General features: G+C 44.4%; 3 protein-coding genes across 3 annotated transcripts; 1 reads left to right on the top strand and 2 right to left on the bottom strand.

Moving 5' to 3' along the window:
- Positions 1 to 996: 996 nt before the first annotated feature.
- Positions 997 to 7958, bottom strand: thoc5 (THO complex 5). The gene is made up of 20 exons (XM_070833325.1): positions 7871 to 7958; positions 7531 to 7634; positions 6776 to 6919; positions 6454 to 6567; positions 5963 to 6060; positions 5414 to 5560; positions 5188 to 5302; positions 4784 to 4916; positions 4606 to 4683; positions 4390 to 4433; positions 3713 to 3812; positions 2798 to 2906; positions 2599 to 2700; positions 2406 to 2502; positions 2204 to 2315; positions 2013 to 2116; positions 1815 to 1902; positions 1612 to 1727; positions 1285 to 1475; positions 997 to 1180 (listed from the first exon to the last, which is right to left on the bottom strand). The coding sequence occupies exons 2-20, from the start codon at positions 7627 to 7629 to the stop codon at positions 1117 to 1119; spliced, it is 2055 nt and encodes a 684-aa protein (XP_070689426.1). The 5' UTR covers positions 7630 to 7634; positions 7871 to 7958; the 3' UTR covers positions 997 to 1116.
- A 481-nt stretch (positions 7959 to 8439) lies between these two features.
- tfip11 (tuftelin interacting protein 11) lies at positions 8440 to 13499 on the bottom strand. Its single transcript, XM_070833324.1, has 15 exons — positions 13388 to 13499; positions 12673 to 12880; positions 12191 to 12365; positions 11944 to 12100; positions 11725 to 11852; positions 11438 to 11599; positions 11042 to 11233; positions 10684 to 10863; positions 10435 to 10569; positions 10224 to 10327; positions 9936 to 10104; positions 9565 to 9808; positions 9295 to 9437; positions 9023 to 9188; positions 8440 to 8938 (listed from the first exon to the last, which is right to left on the bottom strand). The coding sequence occupies exons 2-15, from the start codon at positions 12876 to 12878 to the stop codon at positions 8592 to 8594; spliced, it is 2508 nt and encodes an 835-aa protein (XP_070689425.1). The 5' UTR covers positions 12879 to 12880; positions 13388 to 13499; the 3' UTR covers positions 8440 to 8591.
- A 693-nt stretch (positions 13500 to 14192) lies between these two features.
- srrd (SRR1 domain containing) lies at positions 14193 to 15987 on the top strand. The gene is made up of 6 exons (XM_070833329.1): positions 14193 to 14402; positions 14507 to 14547; positions 14630 to 14829; positions 14914 to 15012; positions 15322 to 15473; positions 15556 to 15987. The coding sequence occupies exons 1-6, from the start codon at positions 14254 to 14256 to the stop codon at positions 15794 to 15796; spliced, it is 882 nt and encodes a 293-aa protein (XP_070689430.1). The 5' UTR covers positions 14193 to 14253; the 3' UTR covers positions 15797 to 15987.
- Positions 15988 to 16093: the final 106 nt, after the last annotated feature.

Below are 16093 nucleotides of genomic sequence, written 5' to 3' on the forward strand. Positions count from 1 at the left end.
TGACATTGGACACGCTTCAGCTGACATTGGAAGGATTCCTCTCCTGGCACGGTTTCAGCGTTTCGATAGATGGATTTGTATTAATGGGATCTGCGACCACGTCATCAAACACAACAGGTGGATGTTTCTTCTGCTCCAGGCAACGCGTCTGAATCGCACTTTTATCACCATGCTTTGTGAAATCTCATCTTTTTTTTTTTTAACCAACGTTTTCCTTGAATGCTTTCTGAATCACATCACATCAGCTCGTGACAGCTCTCAGGAAGCTTTGGGAGTTTAACAGTAGTGCAGCCTTTAGCAGTCAGCCAGGACAAGCTGTCTGGCTCCGTTTTGTTTGTGCTCTCGGCTTTTCCAATTACAAGAACAAGGAGTTGTTTTTGCCTGTGAGGGTCCAACACAAGATCCCACTCAACAATGTTTCTTTTTTTCTGAAGATGGACATTTTGCTCAGGAAAGATTCCAATTTTTGTACCATGGGGAAGAGACAAGTATTGATTAAAGCTCTACTGCAGTCCTCTTAACATTCAAATTTAGTAGTAACAGTAGTAATCACCACCAGTGGCCTTCTATCCATAAACCCACAACGCATTAATGTCTGCATTAGGTTACATCCTGCCGGATTTACACTTTAATGTGCATGAAGACAGATGCTTCTTTGGACTGCTGCTAGCTAATCGTAAAAAGAGAGTAATCCTTCATGGAGTTGGCATCAGTATCCTGAATAACCACCTGATTTTCTTCCATTATCTATCTTCCAAGACAATGAATTAAAGGCCAAAGGCTGACAATACACCAAATATCATATTCCATGGACATGATGCTCAGGGGAAATGACTCAGCTTGCTGTAGCACTGAACTACAATGGCATAATAATCAGCCAGTGCAGACGCCTATAAATAGAGCAGCTCAGTGAGAGGTGAGGTTGGAGGGGAAGACAGAGGGATAAACCAGAGGCATGGATGTAACAGAGCCTTAAATAGACCAGAAACACACTCATTCAAGAAAATAACAGTGATTTTATTTTCAAATTGTTATAAAGACTTTTAAAAATGGATACTTAAAGGTAAGCAGGTGAGAGTTGTAAAGTAGAGTAGGGAGAGAATCACTGGGACAGCTTTAGCGGTGACTGAAGAAGCCCTGAGGATGGTTGTACTTGAATGGCTTCAGACGATTTGGACCCCTGAGAAAGACAGAGCGAGATGTCAGAGATACAGCGGATCTATTCAAACACCAAACTGCCTTTGACCAAATATTCGTGAACCCCTCATCTTAAGGGCCGTGTACCTGACAGTACGCAGGCACATCTTCTCTCTGGGAAACTCTCTTGGTCCCTCCACGCCGTCGTCTTGTCCTTCGGTCTCCAGATACACATCCAGGCAGACACACAGGCGTGAAATTTGATTGGTCAGTAGCTGGTGTCCCGGGCGTGGTCCCTGTAGTTCATTTTTGAACACGTTGACCTCGCTCTCCATGGCCTAAAAAAAGAAAAAAAAAAGGAAAAAGGTGAGCTGGTTAGAGCTTCAGAAATCCAGACACAAAAAGCAAACAGGTCTTGTGCGACCACAAAGCACCCGTGGGAGCAGCGTAATCTGCATTAAAAAATGTTCATACTCTAAGGTTGTCATCGGTGCGTCCGCTGCGCTCTCCCTTCCAGCTGAGCAAGAGGGAGAACAGAGGAGAGATTTCTGGGTAACGGGGACTCAGCACCACAGCGGCATGGAGACGAGCTGAGGACGAAAAAGAAATCAAAGCGGCTGGTTTGTGAAAGCAAATAAAAACTATCAGCCAGTTCTATCACGAGTGCTAGTAGTCACCTGTGCCCCGCTCCACGACACACATGAAGTAAAGATCAGTCTCCTTTGCCAGCCCAGCATCAGCCACATGACGTGTATATAGCAGATCCTTGCACCAAAAAGAAATATCACAGTGAGATGAGTGCTGCACGAGATCTTTTTTTGATGCATTCTTTCAGAACAGGTCAAATATCGGTATGAATGTTCATGTGTGTATACCATGTACTCCTCGTAAGTGATGGTGGTCCAGCGAGCTAAGCGGGAGATGATCTTGGCAGGAAAGAGGTGCTGACACTCACTGGAGACCGGGATGATGCTGTGCTCTGAGGACACGGGCGCAAAACAACGTCAGTCAAAGTGTCCTCTCTCTTCTTTAGGAGTGTTTAATGCGCGTACCTGGCGTAGCGTACCTAGCGAGGCAAACTGTTTGTGCAGAGCCAAGCGGGACTGGACCCGTCCCCTCAGCAGCTTCATGGTGTTCTCCATTTGGCTGGCGCTCAGAGAACTGCCCACGCGCATACCCTGGAGAAACAAGAGAATATGCCCACATGATAAGGCTGTCGCGCACAGGAAATGTGTTGTACTGAGATAATGCTTGATTCCGACGCGCACCTCTGAAGTATCGTTGGGAAAATGCAGTCCTCCGAGACTCTGAACCCACATGTAGGGATGTCCCAGTTCCTCCAAATAATCAGCAAAGGAAACAATCCTGAGAGGAAATTAAGGTTTAATTCTTCTGCAGTTCTGTTAAATTCAATGGCCCTCTTCCATCTTCATATTTCCTTTAATTATCTGACATCCTCACCCGACTTTATCAAACTGGTAGCGGTTAGCTGGATTAGGTGTTTCTCGCCCCTGGTCGTTGGTGTAGAGACAGCTGAGCAGAGTGTCTGATTTAAGCAGGTCACTGCAAAAGAAGACATCGTTAAACTTTCCTGTCAGGGATGGAGACAGATGCTGAAGTCCTCACACACACACACACACACACACACACACACACGTACCCTGCGCTGATGGCTGTGTTGAGGTCTGTGGAGGTGGAGACCTTGGTCTTGACTGTCGTAATGTTCAGATTCATCAGGTAGTAGAAGGAGAGGTGGAGGATGCTGCCATCTGTGGAGACATGACGGATAACACATGGCGATAAAATAATCCATTACTAGCTTAACTCAATACTCTCTCAGCCCCCCCCCTACTTTCATTAGTCCTCCCAGTGAACGTCCCCTCAGGGTTTATCTTACGCTGCAGCACATTAGAGAGCAATAACGGGGTGTGGTCATGACGCTTGCAAGATGCACCCAGGGGACACATACTATGCTGATGGTCATTTTTCACACTCCGCTCTCTGCAGTCACAGTGAACTCGGTGACACTCTGTCACTCCCAGACACAAACGCTTTTGCCTTTACTGCAGTAAACTGACTGCTGCGGCTGGCAGCAGAGAGGATCATTCAGGAGAGGGGAAGCAGTGGAAATAAAAGCCGGAGTTAAAGAAGGACCGGTGATGAGAAAATATGCTTACAGCATGTGGTAGGTGCTGCAGACCCACGCTGCTGCAAGCATCTCTCTCACCTCTCTGCCTCCTCCCCCTTTAGGTAGAGTTACGCCTGCAATGCAGATCTCCCTATAATCTATCACTATTCCTTTTATTGCCAGCAGAGGGAACATAAGGGTCAAACGGTGTCATGACATCATAGCAGAGTAGGTCACGCTTACTTTCTTTCACATACTATCTGGTAGGTATAGCGTTACCACGATATGCAGCACAGCTATGGTTCCATTACAGGTAAAGTAACACAGATGGCGTGTAAATATTTGAGCTAAAACCTGCTGAGTAAAGACAGGGAATGTGTCTGCATGCACAAAAATGCACAGACTGAGGCCAGAATTGTAAGTCACGAATAACGTAGAATGAGTTACCTTTACACTTGAGGTCCAAGCAGAGGGACAGAGGGTGCCTCTTCAGCATCTCCCGTCTTTTCTCATCCAGCTGGCCGCCTGTAGTTGGCCTTCTCCTCTTCTGTAAAACAGACAGTAAAAAGCCACGGAAATGAGAGATGAAAAGAAAGGAAGCAAACGTGCATGTTTGGCATTGTTGCATATCAAATAAATAAGAACCAATTTGCATCAGATTCCAGCTGCTTACAGGAGAAACTTGGCATTTTAGCCCTCTACAGTTACATAATGAAGGAGGTGGCAGTTGCCCTATGAAGAACAGACAGAGATGATCACAAAACAAACGAGTCATTTATAGTTACTAGGGAAACATCCGAACAGACAGACAATAAAAATGAGCACAGGTTTGTGCTTGGCCAAGGTGGTCTCAGGTTACAGTCACCTAGCCATTCTTGGTAAATATTTCCCAGAATCCTCCAGCTGGCACTCATCCGGATGGAGGAAGCGATCGATAGCTGCTGCTTTTCTACCCGGCGGACCACAATGTATGATAGCTCGGGCTTCAGGGACAGTTTGTGTGTCCGGTTCAAAGACAGGTCTATTAAGACATCGCTGAACTCACTGACCTGAGAGTGTGTGTGCGTGCGTGCGTGTGTGTGTGTGTGTGTGTGTGTGTGCGCGCTGGTAGGTCTAAGACTCACCGTTTTCTCTTGCTCCTCCTCTGCATCTGAATCACTCTCATCATCTAGATGAAACCAGAACACATATTTTAATGTTTTTTTTTTTTTGTTGGGGATGCATTTCTAGTTTCTTGAACTATTAAGCACAACAGGAATATGAACAGCACAATGAAGTTCTGGTGTGTTCTGTGGAAATGCTGTACGAGTGATTGCAGGCAATTATAGTAACGTTTGTACCCTGGGAATCTTCTGGAGGTTTGGACAGGGCCTTGGCCTCATCCACATCACCACTGATTGAGATGTTCAGGTTCTTGTCTGCAATAGAAACAAAATAAACCACTGGCAAATGGGCCTCGTATCCCGTAAAGGAAAACTCTATTCTAGATACACAAGATACCCTCTAAAGATTACTTACCACAGGCCTGGCCGTAGGCATTGGCTTGAACAAACAGGACGTAGAGAGGTGGAGGCAGGTGGCGGGCAATCTCTGTCTGCTTCTGAGTCTGCTCAAAAGGCATTGAGAGGTACTGCTGCACCGGGATAGAGGCCTGTGACAGAAGAGAGACCACACATGGTGTTCACTGGTGCTACAGCAAGTTAAGACCATCATCTCAATGAAGACAAAAATGAATTGGATGCTAGAGAGCTCTTTTCTTTCAAATGAATTATACATGAATTAAATATGCAATGTGATAAACAATAAATTATTAACACATTTTCAAAACGCTTTGCCAAAATCAATGTTCCGAGCTGCTGAGACTGGAGTCATAGCGCAGTCCCCGAGATCTTAACAATATGGCGCCCAGACAGCTGTTATACCTGCATTATGGCATTGAGTCCTGGCTGCAAGCTTGTCAGATGTTCCTTCTTCACCTCGATGCTCTTCTGGATCTTCTCCTTTGTGGCCTGTGACTCCTCGTATTTCTCTGCCAACCTGAATCCAAGCACAACCTTTTAACAGCTGATCCGCGCCCCTCAAAAACCCTGAATGTTTTGTAACGACAGCGTGCTACTAATGCACTACGTCGTGCACAAGTTTACATACCTCTTCCTCTGCTCTAGCTCCCAGTCTAGTCGTGCCAGTGTGAGTTGGTGGGGGTCGTTTTTTGTGAGCTGAGGCCTGGAAATCTCCTGTGGTGACTCTGTGTAAAACTCCTCCACAGACACCAAGTCTATTTCCTCGTGCTTAGACCTGTGTCAAGGAAAGGTGTGTTAAAGCATTTTGTGCACGAAAGGTGCTGTATATACTTTTATCAACAGTGGGTGTACCGAGTCATATTGACAAGCTTCACTCCACACGAGCAACTTACTGAATAACAAACAATACATTTTAAGTATCTCATGGGGAAAGGAATTACTTTCACTTAAGAAAGTGCTGACGGATTATAAGTCTACCTGACAGAAAGAAAGTAGGCATCTTCATTTCTAGGGCTTAAAGTAACCTGACTGGTTTTTTAGAAAGCACTTTGTAATCTTTTTCTTCTTCTAGTACATAAGGATGATAGTTTCAGCAAATATTCATGGTAATAATTTTGCCTGGTGTCAATGTTATTACATTAAAATGTATATTAAGAATGAAATATTTTGCACTAACTTGAACTCCAGGCACTTGCTGATCTCCTTCTGAAGATGCATAACTTCGTAGAGCAGGTTCTGTAACTGAAGGTGCAGCACATCCACTTTCTGCTTTGCCTAAAGGAAAAAACAAAACAAAAACGTGGTTAAGTGCGGTTTCCAAACACAAACCCAGTGGCCCTGGAAATGAATACACCCCAAACAACATGCGAAGAATCAGATCAAGAATTCAGTAAGAACAAAGGGCAATAAGCAGGATCCAAAACTAGATCAATTCCAAACAAAAACAATCACAGGGATGTGTAAGCTTTCTTCTTTCAATTAGGTGTTATAAGTAGGAACAAAGTGCTGTTTGTTCCAATCGTCTTTCCTGATCAGCACAAGAGGGAGCTGAGGCAGCACTTTTTTTCCCCAGCAAATTGATAGAAAAGAGTGAACTTAACCCAAACTGGTATTTCTTTTAATATGCCATCAACACTGGACAGCATTTAAGAGTCGTGTCGCAATTACCTCGTGCGTCTGGTCTCTGCCTCTCTTTAGTCGCATATGAGCCAGACGATTCAGTTTCTTTAGGTTCATGAAGTGGATGCAGCTCTGCATGCGCCTCTGCTCCACCTCAGCACACTGAGAAGAGATACAACTTGTTAGGTCTCATTGTTATGGGTGAGGAGACAGAATCAACTTGGGATCATGATGCATTTGATTTACCAATACTACAGTCTATATTAAACTAGTCTTTGATGTAACTACATTATCACGGACAAAAACTGACAATGAAATCAGACTATAATGGCAGTAGTTTGGATGTGTAGCTTAAAAATATGATTCTTACACCCTCCTTAGCTCCGTTGGCTTTAAGATCCTGGATCTCACTCATGAGCGTGGCCAAACTCTCACACGATTCTTTGTACTGCAGGTAATCCTGCTCAGGGTCCCTGCCATCCAGCTCCACCTCCTCATTATACACGCGCACATCCTGGAAAATAGAAAAAAAAGTGTACAGTATATCACATTACTGTCAACTCCGCTTTAACTCGAGTCTCCTCTTCCTCTCAGTGCTGAATCTTTTACAACAAGGATTGATGAGCAGGGATTTGGACTTGTCAAAAGCAGGAGTGAGTGACTGAGTTAACAACTCTGAACTTGACTCACACTTTCATTATCCTAAATTAATACCTTGGTAATAACATAGCACTCCCACTGCTCATTTATTAACATGAGATTTGTATCTCAATCACAAGAGCAACTCTAGCTATGCGTAGACTTTTGTATGATGTTGGTCTAAAGTAAAAAGGAGGTGGACACAATAACACCTGTAAAACAGATGGTAACCCCATCACCATATAAGCCCTATAATGAGACCATAAGACATTAAATTGTGGTCATTTCTGAAGCTGGATTTCATGTTTGCTGTTTCTAGGGTTTTGTAAACCCGGGAACGTGATCTTATGCAATCTAGTTGTTATTTTCGTGGACTATGTGAAAATCTGTTCTCACCAAAACAACGTTTTCATGTACTTTACTTTAATTGGAAGACAAACTTGAGCTCGTGTGTTTTAACTCTTATATCTCGGTATGTTGTCCTACCTGCTGGTCTCCGTCTCCGCGACCTCGCTTCATCTCTGGGGTTCCTCCTTCACTGCGGAGAACCTTCGACTTTCGCTTCTTCAGGGCGTCAGACGACATGTTGGCTGGATAAAGATCGAGAAAACACAAAGGAAATACAATAAGATTAACATTTAGCTATTTGGAGTAACGCACGTACACTAGTGTTTCCCTACTAGCAAGCTGCTGATAGCGAACGCTTACTAGCTTGTTGGCTAACAATCGTTAGCTTATCGGCTCATAAAGGCGCGTTTTTATGCTGTAGATACCAAACCGTCGATATTTTGTGTATTTGATGAGATGTACTTAAATATCCACATACCTTTATGATGCGAAAACACGCCTGAAAGGATAAAATCGTGCGCTAATGCACATGCACAGAGTACTTTGTTTCACCGCAAAGCACCGACTACAGACGGAAGCCGCGGCGGGTCAAACTCCTCAGGCCGGACAGCAGCTACACTGCCACCTACTGTACAGAAATATAAATACTGACTGCACGAGTTTTTTCAGAAAGACTGCAATACACACAAAATTGAAATATTACTTGATTTCTTCTCCCTCTCGTCTGATTGATTGATGGTGAAAATGTACTCAAAAAGGTAGAGTAAAAGTAGCAATACCATAAGGGAGAGAAATCATGTGGAAATTAGTCTTGTTCATAAATATCAATAAAAAAAATGTTGTACATGTAAATCAATATCGAATGAATGAGACTCTAGTAGTATCTATAAAGAAATATATATGGAGAAAATTGCCTTGCCTGTGTTGAATGCTAAACCAGCTATCATATATACATAGATATATGTACTATACCGTATACTGTGTAAGTACTTAATCTTTATTTGCTTGCATTTCTTATCGATTAAGAAAGTCACATGGCAGATCACATACATTCAAAAATGATTTATTTACAGTTCTAGTGACACTTAAAAAACATGCAGACACATAAACAGTATCAGCACACTGAAGTCACATAAAAAGCGAACATTTGCTTTATTCTCTTTTACATTTGGCAGATCAAGGAACCAGTCGGTCCACCCTCACTTGGCCATATCTATCAGACTCTGCAAAGACGTGGGCACCCAAGTCTTCTCTCCTTGCACAAACACAACCCCTCTGTCTATGTAGATGACAATACGCCCAAACGTGTACAGCTGTTTGCCCTCATGCCGTTTGGCCACCAAGGGCATAAAGACGATGTTGTTCTCCTCAGCCTTGGTCTGGATAAGATCTTTGAAGTTAGTCGGCACCCCTGCACTGACGCCCCTGTGAGCCACGCTCTCTGCATCTCTGCGCTCCTGCATCGCTTCATACTGGAAGTCCTTTCGTCTCTCTGTTTGTGTTAGATATGCAATATTCTCCCTTGCACCAGGTTGCATATATCCACCTGTGGATACGAAAAAGAATTAGTGTTGTGTTTGTACAGCAGAGGAAATAAAAGAATCTCATAGAGGCTGTGTGTGACACCAACCCATGCCTGAAGACACTGCACGGTTCATGATGTCCAAAGCTTCATTGAATTTCTCTTTCACGAGCGGCTGTGACAACACGACGTCGCTAAACATGCTTTTCCAACCCAGGTACCATTTAGTGATTTCCTCATAGTTCGGACTATTGCTCAGCCATGAACACAGGACCTGTAAGACAAAAACATATACTTATACAATAATAAATTGTGGCTAAGTGCTTCTTTGATTTCTTTTTGTTCTGAGTACAATTTAGTGTGTAAGAATAGACGGTGACCTGCAACCACTTTGTAAAGAAGTTTTTGTCCAGTAGGGCCACAAGGCTAGAGGGAGACAACATGCCCTCCCAGTCCATCACCCAGTGAAACGGCTCCATCTGCTGCTGGTGAGGGTTGATCACCAGCTCTTCCAGACACAGAGCTGAGGAGGGAAACCGGAGACATCAGATGAGGCCGGGCAACCAGCAGGGAAAGGAGGGATACACAGGGGAACACACTTTCATGCACTGCTATGTCATTTTTAGAGGCTGTCACAGATGAAGACGTACCTAGCTTCGGGATAATGTTTTTCACCATGAAGGCCTCCCATGCACCTGGCGTGAAAACGTCTTTCCACGGCTGCAGGATGAGGCGGGCCGAGGCGTCGCTGGGGTGCCACCGCTGCAGGGCGTTGGACAGTTTGCTCCTGATTGGTGGGTAAAGAGGCTCTAGGCGTGCCTGGAGCAGAAGCAGCCAAGGATGGATCCAGGAGTGGATGGGCACCGTGTCAGTTAATGGGTTCCAGTTATCCACCTACCAGAACCGGAAACAAAAAGGAATAAAAACATCTTGCAATGTAGAAGGCGATTATCCACAAGTAAATTATGGGAAATGAGTGACCTCAGTTGAGTGTTTCTAAATCCACTTAAGTGTGTCTTGCCTCTCGCTGTAGCCTGGGTAAGATCAGTTGTTCCAACAGGTGATCCAGGATCCACAGGGGGAGAATAGGAGCCCACACTTCCACACAGTCCACCATTGGCCCTACGGTACGAGGCTGCCACCCTGACACACAGGACCGCATCACTGGGATCCACACTTCCCACAACATTCTGGACCAACAAAGGCAGGACACACATGTCACAAACACAGGCTGGAGCACCTTTCCAGTAGAATTTGTCCATGAAATACATGAGCACAGCATAATTTAAGTTTGTGTGTTTTAAATGACCTGTGGTAAGGGTCCATGTTTGAATCTGGAGCATTGGACTGGACGTCTCTAGATTCAAGGATTGCTCTCCACTGACCAATGTCTTCCAGGCAATATGTGCTGTCCTGAAATAAACAGAAAACAGCGGTGGCTTCATTATGAATTATTAAAGATGAAAACAAATGCTGAAAGAATGCAGATACCCCAAAAGAAGATAAATGCAAAAGCAAACCTTCAGAGGGTCCCAGGAACGAAGTTTCTCTTTGAGTAACGGCTGAACAACAGCCACAGCCAGGTCAGCCAATCCCATTGTTTTGTATTCTTCATAATAGTCTGTTTGTAAAGTCTCAAAGATCCGGGTACACTCCTGTAGAAAGAGAGAGAGGGCACCAAAACAATACATATATGGATGTAATAACAGATCAAACGGAAGCAACCTGATAACTGCAGCCATTTGTGTGTGTGTTTACTGTACATGCACCTGTAGGGTGGGTCCCTCCCCTGGTGCCATCTCCCCGGAGGGAAAACGCTCAACCAATCCCAGAACAGCCTCCATTCTCTGAATGGCATCTTGCTCTGCCTCCAGTCTGCTCTGCAGTGCTCGTGATTCATGGCTCAGAGACACCACTACATCTTTTTCATGCTGCAGGCGTCTGGCAGACTGCAGGAGGTGGTGATGAGATGGCAAAAGAGAGAGCATGTCAGCAGAGCATGTGATAGGGGAAGGAGTAGCAGAGTGGTACATGGGGGGGGGAAACATAACAAGATAAAACAAGTCTCAGGTGGCTTATCCAGAGCCTCTATTAGGTATTTGGCAGATATCTATGATTCCCTCATACCTGTAATATGTCCTGTTCTGTAAGGTCGATCAGTAGCTGCAGGTTGTGTTCGAGTTCAGGGAGGGCAAAGCCAGATCCCCTCTGATCCTGAGCGGACATGCTTGGTGGACCTTCATCTGGAACACTGTGCTTGTTGGACATCTGACTGTAGCTGTAATACACCTTCTGCTCTCTCCCAGTCATATCTATTACCTAGAGATGGGAAGAGATGTGGGGAAAATGAGTTCCCACAGTTTCATCTTATACTGAAAGTAAAAGTACAATTAACTTAAGTTCTGGATGCGTATAACATTACAGCCTTTATCAAGTGGTGTGGAGATGAAAGCCGTAGTTCCTGATAAAATTCCCGTGAGACAGACACACACAAAGTGTTAATGCAGGTATTTTCACACATACCTTGACCTGTGCCAACTCTCCAGCAGATGCTGCTGTACTGCGCCCAGCCAGCTTGCCTTTGGCCTTCAGCTCGTCCACAGTTCTGTAGGAGTACTTGGGTTTTTTTTTCCCAACAGAACCTGCAGGATCCTTACGCCACTGGCCTAGCTCCTTCCTAAACTCCTACACAGACGGAAATTGAGAACAATGTCAAAATATTGTTGACTCACTCCACAAGATCACTTCAGCAATATAGTACAACTGTGAGTTAAATGAAAAAAAGAGGCAAAGACAATTTTTCACTATACCTTTTCCTCCTCTTCCTCTGAGTCGACCACAGGGAAATCCTGAAGACTCTGCTGGGTTCTCTCATTGCCGTAAGCACCTACGGCTCCCTTGCCTTTACGAACCTTTGCCTCGATGGGGTTTATAATACCTGCAGCAATAAGGGTGCAAGGTCAGAATATATCCTCTCTATTCAGTATAACTAACCATCTCAGTAACATAGCCTCATCAGGCCTGCCCACCTTGAGCATTCTTGCCCAGGCCTTTGCCCGGTTGGTAACCCATTTTCTGCAGAAGTTTCTGTCCAATCCCCTTTGTGTGCTTCTCCCAGGTACCGATGCCTTTACCAGACTGTATGCCACCTGCAAACCTCAAAGACTGGTTGCCCCGGAAATTACCCTAAGAATAAAAAGGAATAGTTTTTGACAGCCAAGGCACTGCTGCAAGAGTATATGCAATGGGCAAGAATGAACACACAAGAAAATGTACCATCTGGAGTTTTTTGGGTGCAAGGCTGCGAGGAGGTGGTGGTGCTGAGGGAACATCATCATCAGAATCATCAGAGCCTCCATCTCCTTTTTGCTGTTGCTGCTGTTTCTCCTCAGCTGCAGACTTGCGCAGACCAGCACTCACAAAGTTCACTGGAGCACTGTAGTCTTTAGATCTAAAAAAAAATAAATAAAACAATCGACTCATCATATTAACAACTGTTAATATACGCAGCAGTTAGTATTTGTGTGGACTATTCCTCTTGGACTGACTAAGATGGGGTGCTGTGTCAAAGTCTGTTCCCCAATTATTAAATTTGTGTTTGTGTATCTCAGACTATGGTCAGGTGTAGCAGTAATAACAGAGGTTGGGTTCAGGTTCAGATGAAGCATGTCAGAGGAGGACTGCAGGTTAAGGTGAGGAGAAAAAGACTCCAACACAATGGGGGCACTAAGGCAACAAAAAATAAACCCATGTCTTACTTCTTGCCCCCAAAGCTAGGCCTCTCATCCTCGTCCGAGTCCCTGTCAGCCCAGATGCCATAGGTGGCCTGGTCCTTGGTCTGCCTGTGTCTGCGGCGGTCTGGGTTGAACTCATTGGCCAAGTCCCAGTCTGTCACCTCAAAGCTCTCCACCTCCACACCATCCTCCTCCTCCTCTCTCCGCCCATACAGGTGGGACATGGACATCTCTGGATATCACATAAGATAAAATACAAGTAGGTTAAGGTAGTGCATCTCTGTGACAGCATGGCAAACTATCTGGTGATGAAAACCATTGGAGGAGACTGAAAGGCGCGGTAAGAAACCTGATAAGTAATTCATCTTAAGCTGATAATACTTCTGTCAAATAACTGTTACATCCAGTAGGTTTTGTTTGTTTTGAATTATTTGCAGCTGTCATCATGTGATCTTCTCCAAGACAACAACGACCATTAGCCAATGTTAAAATTAATCCAAAGAAATCATAAGCAGCATCATCTCCATTCGTTACCCAGCTAACTAACACAACCACTCTTACTAAATATATCTAAACAACTACACAGATAGATTTCACCCTGTGAAGAAAATCCAACGTGAAGACAAGCTAACATTTACTAGCAAAAGCTCACGTTAGCTTTATGTAGCTAAACTGCTCACTTTACAAAAAAAAACTTGCGTGTAGGGAAAAAATGAAAAGGTTGTTTCCTGTAACTCACTTGAAACGTTCGTTATTCTTGTAACCTACGCAGAGATCAGGTATACGTTCATTCTTCTGTCACAGTGATGAAAGGTAATCCAGCTAAAGGAAGCTAACGCTAGCCTCTTCGTTATACACACGAAAACACAAGTACTTCCGGTTAACCGCCGGTGTTACACCAAACTTTGTAACCCTTTGAAAATGTCTTTCCCAGGCTTATGTTTTCATAAATGTGTCCCAGTTTTACAGAAAACAAAGTAATTTAGAAAACAGTTCAGTTTTGTTTGGTTTTAGGATTCATGGCAGTTACGATGACAACATTTTGGTTGAGAGGATTTCACTCAAGCAGAAAGATTAAATGTCACCTGGTTCTGATTCTTTGTATTTATTATTATATCCAATGACAAATACCCACTGAGTGGACAAGACGAAAAGCAGTAAACCAGCTTTATTCTGACAAATTTAACTGTCTCATTGTGGAGTCGCATTGAAGACCGCTTCATACAAATACAATGCAACATTTGGCCAGCAGCTGTCGCCATTTTGATTATCAAATGCTTCTAAACAATTAACCATTTTAAACATGATGAATTCAGAGCGATTTGATATACATAGATATACATGTATAATATAGGCCTACAAAGTACTCATCTTCGTCCAGTTTATTGACCATTGATTTTACAAAAATAAGAGGATACAACTTCTATTAACAGTCTAGGGTTCCGGGCACACCGGAAGAGGACCTGTGTGTGTGTGTTACACTCAAAATAGTCCCACTTGCTGCAGACTCGCCAACGCCAGGCAGCATTTAAATTTGAACTTTTAATAAGACGAATATTTTTAATGACACGTCTGTGTATCTGGGTCGCCGGTGAATTATCATAGATGTCGGACGCCGGGGAGGAGTGGCAGGTGGCCCGGAGACGAAAAGGTGCAGCGCGGAAATCAAACCTTCATCAGGTGTCCCTTAATTCAACACGCTGTCAGGAGCAGCTGGACATCGGGAAGACTATTAAACGAATCAGAGACACGCTGTAAGAAGTCCAGTTAACCAGCAGGCTCCTGGAAAACCATTCAGGTGGACACATAGAGCAGAAATTCTAGAGAGTCCAGTAACTCTGTTTATCCTCCTCTGTAGGTCTGAGCTAAGATGCGAGGAGTTTTGGCAGGAGTGGAAAGGTGAGTGTCACCAGATATTTCCTTTTGCCGTGGAAGAATTCATCTTGCAGCCCAGTGACCCTTTCTGGATCCTTATCTTCAGAGCAGCTGCTGTGTGCAGCATCAGCAGCCCCCTCAGAGAAGGAGGACACTGACACCGTCACAGACCAGCCGGGGAGGAGCAGAGATGGAAGATCACGTCAGCAACTGGAGTGTGTGTGTTATGGCCTTGGCTCCTTTTCCTCCTGTGTGTCAGCTCGCTACCAGCTTGCCATGTTGATGCTGCTGCTGGATGCAGGACAGGTCAGAGGAAACAAACACACACACACACACACACAAGACCCCGTTCGTTGGACATCCTGTGTCTCACTGCTCCTCTCCCTGTAGATTCCTCTGAAGGACTGCTCTGTGTATGATCCTGCGTTCTCCTCTGGAGAGAGGGACGTTTTGAGAGAGCTGGGTCTGACCGTGCTCACAGAAAATGAGGTCAGTTGGTAATGGTTGTGTGGCGTCTGAGCTGATAATGTTGGAAAGTCTTCCACTGTTGGTTTAAGAGCTCGTGGGAAAATCTGGGCAACCAAGAGTTAAGCGTCTGCTGCCAAAGACAAATCACTCGTTATTGCTTTTTATTTTTTCCTTAAACATAGATGTTGTGAAAAAAGGGAAACACAAATTAAAGGTAGATTATTACATTCATACAAAAGTTGTCTAAATTTTAAATGCCAGAATCTCCGTTTTAGGAAATCACTTCTCAAACAAACTTTCTCAAACTTTCTGTCTTGCTGTATTGTGCAGGAGGGGAAACGTCTGGTGACTAAGCCCACGCTCTTTTACCTGATGCATTGTGGGAAAGCCCTGTATAACAACCTTCTGTGGAAGAACTGGAGCGCACGATGTCTTCCTCTTATGATAATCATTGGAAACAGCTTCAGTGGCATGAGGGACAGGTATGTACGAGACACAAATGAGGGAGATGATGCTTAAGAAATTGAACAAGAGGTGACGTTTGTCTCTCTGTCGTCCCAACAGGACAATCGAGAGAGAGCTCAAGCGGGACTACAGCTACATCACTCAGGCTGTGCCCGTGTGTGAGGAGACACAGCTGCCTTGTCCGTCCCGTCTGATTGACGTCTTCAGTGACACAGCAGTCATCACCTTTCCCGCCAGCGGCCTTAATAGACTCCCACAGTCCACCTGGGCAGAGCCGCCTGAACCACAGTATCAGCACTGTCCTGATTTGGAGATTATTCAGAGGGAAGCACAAAGCTGAGACAGGAGATGAACAAATAATGGACACTACTCATGTTTTTTTTTTTTTTTTTATTGTAAGCAATAATATAAGAAGTTTTTAAATAAATACACCCTGCTTCGGATTGTGAATTGAATATTGTCATACTGAGCCACTATCACCATAGTTTGTCTCCAGGCCTTACTGGAGAGGAAAAGAGACTGCTGAGCATCTTGGACCTGTTCTCAACCCCCCCATGAAAATGTTGTTTTTTTGTGACCTCCTGTGTTTTAATTCCACACCTGCTGCAGTGATTTACAAGTGTACTCCAGGACAAAG

Source organism: Pempheris klunzingeri, chromosome 7, assembly GCF_042242105.1.
Source record: "Pempheris klunzingeri isolate RE-2024b chromosome 7, fPemKlu1.hap1, whole genome shotgun sequence".
Lineage (NCBI taxonomy): Eukaryota > Metazoa > Chordata > Actinopteri > Acropomatiformes > Pempheridae > Pempheris > Pempheris klunzingeri.

What these genes read in the sequence shown, in the direction of transcription:
- thoc5 (XM_070833325.1), bottom strand. Translation starts at nt 7,629, where the DNA reads ATGTCGTCTGACGCCCTGAAGAAGCGAAAGTCGAAGGTTCTCCGCAGT. An exon ending in ACCTCCAGAAGATTCCCAGG is followed by an intron (nt 4,434 to 4,605) that starts GTACAAACGTTA and finishes GGTTTCATCTAG; the next exon opens with ATGATGAGAGTGATTCAGAT. An exon ending in ATGTGCCTGCGTACTGTCAG is followed by an intron (nt 1,181 to 1,284) that starts GTACACGGCCCT and finishes TGTCTTTCTCAG; the next exon opens with GGGTCCAAATCGTCTGAAGC.
- tfip11 (XM_070833324.1), bottom strand. Translation starts at nt 12,878, where the DNA reads ATGTCCATGTCCCACCTGTATGGGCGGAGAGAGGAGGAGGAGGATGGT. An exon ending in CAGAACAGGACATATTACAG is followed by an intron (nt 10,864 to 11,041) that starts GTATGAGGGAAT and finishes CACCTCCTGCAG; the next exon opens with TCTGCCAGACGCCTGCAGCA. An exon ending in AACATGGACCCTTACCACAG is followed by an intron (nt 10,105 to 10,223) that starts GTCATTTAAAAC and finishes TTGTTGGTCCAG; the next exon opens with AATGTTGTGGGAAGTGTGGA.
- srrd (XM_070833329.1), top strand. Translation starts at nt 14,254, where the DNA reads ATGTCGGACGCCGGGGAGGAGTGGCAGGTGGCCCGGAGACGAAAAGGT. An exon ending in AAACGAATCAGAGACACGCT is followed by an intron (nt 14,403 to 14,506) that starts GTAAGAAGTCCA and finishes CCTCCTCTGTAG; the next exon opens with GTCTGAGCTAAGATGCGAGG. An exon ending in TTCAGTGGCATGAGGGACAG is followed by an intron (nt 15,474 to 15,555) that starts GTATGTACGAGA and finishes TCGTCCCAACAG; the next exon opens with GACAATCGAGAGAGAGCTCA.